The sequence below is a fragment of the Meleagris gallopavo genome, chromosome 4 (genome assembly GCF_905368555.1).
Source record: "Meleagris gallopavo chromosome 4, MGAL_WU_HG_1.1, whole genome shotgun sequence".
Classification (NCBI taxonomy): Eukaryota; Metazoa; Chordata; class Aves; order Galliformes; family Phasianidae; genus Meleagris; species Meleagris gallopavo.
This window is the reverse complement of record NC_139407.1, coordinates 65,470,498-65,476,389: the sequence shown is the minus strand read 5'-3', so window position 1 is coordinate 65,476,389 and position 5,892 is coordinate 65,470,498. Positions and strand designations below refer to the sequence as shown.

The following is a 5,892-nucleotide window of genomic DNA, read 5'->3' as shown; positions in this document are numbered from 1 at the left end:
ATAAACCAGTCGTATCAATACTCAGCTCTGATGTCCCAGTCTCCTTCTATTTTCTGATATCTTCCCCACTGTAATTTTATCTCTTTCTGCAAGTTGTTTGTTTTAAATGACAATTTCCATGAGGGCAGGGAGACTCAACATGCTACATCCCACCCCTCTAATGTCCCAAAGGAAGAAAAGCACCCATTGAAAAGACACTCCAAACTATGTTGAGATAACTTTGTGTCAGACCTGTGTCCATGGGCAAAGGAATTCACTCCTAGCAATTTTTCTATCTGAAATCTCCTCGTTAAGCGTGAACACAGGTAGATGACATCAGTTGCCCTTCCTTTGTCCACCAATGCCATCACTCCATCATAAGAGGCCGCTAGATTGGTCAGGCACAATCTGCCCTTGGTGAATACACGCTGGCTGTTTCAGATCACCTCCTCATTTTGCATGTGCCTTCCAGGAGGATCTGCTCCACGATCTTCCCAGGCACGGTGTAAAAGCTCACTGCTCTGTAGTTCCCCAGGTCTTCTCTTCCCCCACTCTTAAAAATGGGAATGATGTTTCCCTTTCTCCAGTCACCGGCAACTTCACCTGACAGCCATGGCTTTTTAACTATGATGGAGAGAATCTTGGCAACCACCTCAGACATCTCCTTCATGACATGAGGTGCATGGCCTCATGAACCATAGACTGATACTCACTGAGTCTCATCAGGGAGTCTCAGACTTGCTCTTTTCTTATAGTGGGAGGTATTGTGTTCCCCCAGTCTCCAGCTAAAGATACAGAGATGTGAGAGACACAAGAAGCCTGGCTGCCAGTGAAGACAGAGGGAAAGAACTCGCTGAGTACCTCAGTCTTCTCCATGTCTCTTGTAGCCAATTTTCCACATCTCATTTAGCACAGGGGGTACTCTCTCTTTGGTCTGCCTCTTCTGATCAGTGTACCTGTAGAATCCCTTCTTCTTTTTCACATCCCTTGCCAAACACAGATCCATCTGCACCTTGGCTTTCCTTTCCCATCTCTGCATGTCCAGACAGCATTTCTTTATTCTCCCCACATCTCTGGCCGCACATCTCTGCTTCCACAACCTGCACAAATTCCTCTTATCCCACAGTTTGCTCTTGTGCTCTCAGAAAGGCATCCTTAAAGGGCTGCCAGTTCTGCTACACTCCTTTGTCTGTAAGCACAGCTTCCCAGGGAATCTCAGGCAGTAAATCCTTGAACAACCTGGATCCTTGAGATCCTCAAGATCACAAACTCCACCAGACCATGGTCGCTGCAGCCCAGAGTGCCTCCAATCTTAGCCTCTTTAATGAGCTCCTCTGAGCGGGTGAGGAACAGGTCCAGAAACATTACTGCTCTGGACAGTTTGTCCAATACCTGGACCAGAAGGCCATCCTCAACATATGACAGGAGTCTCTGGGATAGCTTGCAGTCCACCGTTTTGCTTTCTCAGTAGACATCTGTGTTTGAAATCACCCATCAGGATGAGAATGTGAGATTGTGACAATTCCTGCAACCGAAACAAGAAGGTCTCATCTACAGGCTCCCTCTGACCACATGACCTGTAGTAGACCCAGACCACAAGATGTCATTTATTGATTTGGCATGACTCATAGAAAAGTGGAAAGTAAGACGCCCCTACAAAGAAAAGCAAAGTTTTCCTGGACATTCCTGTACTCCACTTGTAGAGGTTCATCCAACACACCTCTAATGACGAGATGCTGTACTTAGGCAACCATGCTCCGTGGCAGGATGAGAATCCAGTCCCAAGAAACATTCAGCATAATGCATTTGCCAACAGGTTCTCTTCCAATCCATAGTGAACCACGACAATGAGGAATTTTCCTACTTTGGTCATAATGCTGGTGTAAGGCAGGAGCAGCTCAATGCAGCACCTCACAAAACATGGGACAGCTTCAGCCATCCACGAGGCATGGCCATAGGTTCAGCTCCTGCCCCACCTTCCTCCAGCAGGCAGTGAAGTCAGGCACTCCTCAAAGCTCCTGATCCCACTGCAAATGTAGAATGGATTCTAATTAAATTGAGAAGAATATATTTACAGCAGACACAAACAGCATAACTTAGATGTCATGACAGGAGATGGACAGAGATCTTAAGGCCCACTGTTCACATTTCCTTAGTGGGATTCCGAGACATGGAATCTTGTGATGTTATTTGAACCAAATTTTCTCATTATATCGTAAGGAAAAAGCTGCTTTAATTTATGCAGACATCACAAGTCTTAACACCTCAACAAAAGCCCAGGATAACAGATTCTAGAAGGCTTCACAGCAGCTTTCCTTACTCACCCAAATGCTTTCAGAACAAATGAAATGAGCATAGGCATAACCAGACAATTTCGGCCCAATTTCACTCCAAACAACACTTTCATTAGACACCGGGGCCAGGATTCTGGCATCCAGGAACAGGGGACACATTTACAAAACAGTAACACAACACATCACAAATAACTGTACAGCCAGGAAATAACAACAGAAGACACAAATAACACCAGCCCAGCTAAACTGTCAGTACTGTGTGTGCAAAGCTGCAGGAAGCCCAGCACTTACCAATGTGTGAGTGGTCACCTGTAGGCAGCAGCAAGGGCCCTCAGTGCCAAGGCATATAAGGGTTGTTTTGTTTTTTTTTGGCAGGGAGGAAGCGGTTGTAGAACAAAAACACAAGAATTTAAATTAAAAGAAGAATTGGTCTGCCTGAGTCTGGGACATGGGGCTGTAGTGATGGCTACCACATCACAGACCTCCTGCCCTGCACACAGAGGCTGCCGCACAGAAAGTATAAAGAAGAAACGCGGAGAACAACTGAGCTGAAGCACTCAGCTACATGTCAGCAATGCATGGAAACCCTGAGAAGTGCGCATGGATCAATCTGAAAATAGAATATAATAAAATCTATTAAAATAAAATACATAAAACACAACTTGCAGACTATGCCAATGAGATGGGACTTATTCTAGATATCAGCAAATGTGGACATGATGAGAGTGCCCCAAATGGCTGAGAGACAGCAGTCGGTGGCAGCTGATTTGATTTCAAGCACGAACCTAGTCAATGTCTGAATCTCAACTGAAAATGCAGAAGCAAAATCCCTGAGGCACCATTAAAAACCACCCTGTAACAATGAACCAGCCCATGCTCTGGATCACAACTGAAGTGCTGCAGAAATCATTCTTTTCTGAATGCCACCTCTTCACAGAAGAGGGTCCTGATGACATCACATCCTCTCCTATAAATTACGCTGCCTCCAAAGTTCAGTGAGAAACATCACCCGCGCTCCGCTGCACCGCCCCGAGGACGATGGCCGGGTCTCCTGCACTGCTCCTCCTGCTCAGCCTGGGGCTCTGTGAGTATGGAAGGGGAAGGATGCAATTCAGGGCTGCTCAGTGACTGAGCAGGGAAATGCGAGAGGTGGGACTGCAGTGGGATACAAGCATGAACAGAGTCTGTTCAGACAGGTTTTGCTGTAGGGGATGGGGATGGGGAGAGACGGGGCAGTTTATTTAGCAGTTGTAAGAGGGAAAAACTCTGGAGAAGCTGGGAAATGGCAGCAGCCCCGAGCAGGCAGCTGAAGGGCTGCTCTGAAGGGCAGCATCCATCTCGAGAGCCTGGCGCTCTCAACGCTGAGTCCCAGGGACTCCAGCACAGCACCCAAGTGTGCTGGATGCTGAGGCCCTCCCTCCACATTCACCCTCACAGCCCGGCTGCCTGCTTGCCACGCACCGCATCAGCGGGGAAAAGCCCTGCCCAAAGGCCCCGGGAGCTCTTCCCGAGCAGCACCTGAGGGGACATGGCTGACTTCTGCCCACAGGCTGCACCAAAGCCCAGGGACAGAGGATGGAGGCCAGGTTCCTCAACAGGACTATAAAGCACCCCCAGGAGGGACAGCGGCTGGAGCTGGAGTGCCTGCGTAACGAGAGGAACAGAACCCCATTCTGGATCCGCCTGGACAAGAGCAGGAACCTTCACTTCATTCTCTCCAGTACACAGTCTCATCCTCCTGCCGTGCAGGAGGATGAGAAAACAGCTACAAACTTTGAGGAACTATGGAGAGGAAACTCCTTTCGGCTGGTGGTGAAGTCCTTCAGGGCACAGGACCAGGGGACCTATTTCTGCGTCAACTACATCAACCCGGTGCTGCACTTCAGCTCTGGACAACCCGCCTTCTTCCCAGGTCAGCAACAGCTTCACCCACCTCGCTTACACTCACCACCCCTGCCCATGTCTTCTCAATCTGGCCCAGCGCCCACACTCCCCACATCCCTGCTTCTTTGCCCAGCTGTCTCATCACACAGGCACTGCTCCTCCTCATAGAGGCTCCCTGCTCACCAGCTCTGCTCTGACGGAGGAGACTTACAAAGTCCACAGCCACCACCTTCCTCACCTCACACTAATCCTGAGTGTCCTGACAGCCTCCCTATGTTTACAGCACCTCAGAAAGTAACTTGTAGTTGAGGTGGAGGTTGGATGTGGAAAGAAAAGGTTCCCAAGTCTCTCAAAATATTGTTCCTAATAAGAAAGATCTCTGACTGTGCAGCCAAGGAATTAGGAACCCAAAGACTTCTCTTTCCATCCTTGGGCATTGTTAATTACAGTGTATCACTTTTCAAAATGGACCTACAAATTCTCCCTGTGTTGCCTGTGGCCTGGTAGGTGTGGCAGAAGGCAGATTTATTGCTGAATTCATCCATTTCTCCTTCCAGTCACAACAACAGCAGCACCCACCACATCCACTGCCACCCCCCAGAGCAGCCAGGTCACCACAAAGGACAACTCGCAACAGAGCCCACATGCAGGTAACCCAGCTGTGGGGAGACGGGGGCTCTGCCAGCAGGGCTGCTTTGATCAAAAGTAGCCAAATCACAGTCTGTGCTGAATACAGGACGATCAAGACACAGGGAGATGTTTGCAGCTGGGCCTTTCCTCTTTCCTCTCTGCCCTTTATTCCAGAAGGAACAAGCAATGAGAACACACCAAGATTCTACTGTAAATCAGTCATGTGGGTTAACTTGGCTTGTGCCTGTCTCCTGCTCCTCACTGCCATAACCATCACCATCACGCACTGCCAAAGTAAGTTGCCAGTGAAAGTAAGTGCCACTGAAGGTCCATGAGCTGCATTAATATCTGCAGCAAGCAGCACTAATGCAGAAGGAAAGTCTGTAACACAACATGTGCATTTGCTGCTCAATTTCTGATTCCACATTGTAATTCACTGAAAATAAACCACAATAGTGACAGAGAAGCAAAATGGGGAGGAGTATCATAAAGGCAGGTCGATCCTGAAGGGCTCTAAATCAGCTTATAGGCACCGCAGTGCCTTTAAAAAACTCTGCTTTTAGTTACAACTGGGTATTTTTCTTCATTGTAGTCAAACCTTTATTTCAAACGCAAGATTGTGATTTAAGTGTAAATTCAGAAAGCTTCAATAATAATTTTGATTCCTTTTTGGTAAATTGGTCAGATGCTCCCATGCTAAGAGCTGGAAGCATCAGCAGTGCTGAAATAAACACAGCCAACGCGTCACACGCGCTCACCACAAGCCGATCACTTGCAGGACCAAGCTCAGCATAAGCAAGCAGTGCTGCGTCGCTGCTCAGCAGAAGGCACACAGGCGTCCTCCTCAAGCACCGCACGGATCCCAGCAGCAACACACACAGCTGCCCTGATGCAGCGCGGGCATTTGGCTGCTCCTCCTGTGCTGCCCACCAGCACTGCACACCTCCCGCGCCCTGACCTGTGCTCCTGCCCCACACTGCTGGCACACACCCAGACCGCGGGGACACTGCTGACCCTAAGAAGCCGGGCAGCTCCGTGCCGCTGGGGAAAAGGCACCGCTGTGCTGGACAGCTGAGCCTTCCATGAGATGACCAATAAACCAGTC

The 5,892-nt window shown here is 48.9% G+C and overlaps 1 protein-coding gene across 1 annotated transcript; it reads left to right on the top strand.

Moving 5' to 3' along the window:
- Window positions 1–3,190: 3,190 nt before the first annotated feature.
- Window positions 3,191–5,892, top strand: LOC100550742 (T-cell surface glycoprotein CD8 alpha chain-like). The gene is made up of 5 exons (XM_085223716.1): window positions 3,191–3,357; window positions 3,823–4,185; window positions 4,715–4,807; window positions 4,965–5,081; window positions 5,566–5,892. The coding sequence occupies exons 1-5, from the start codon at window positions 3,312–3,314 to the stop codon at window positions 5,580–5,582; spliced, it is 636 nt and encodes a 211-aa protein (XP_085079842.1). The 5' UTR covers window positions 3,191–3,311; the 3' UTR covers window positions 5,583–5,892.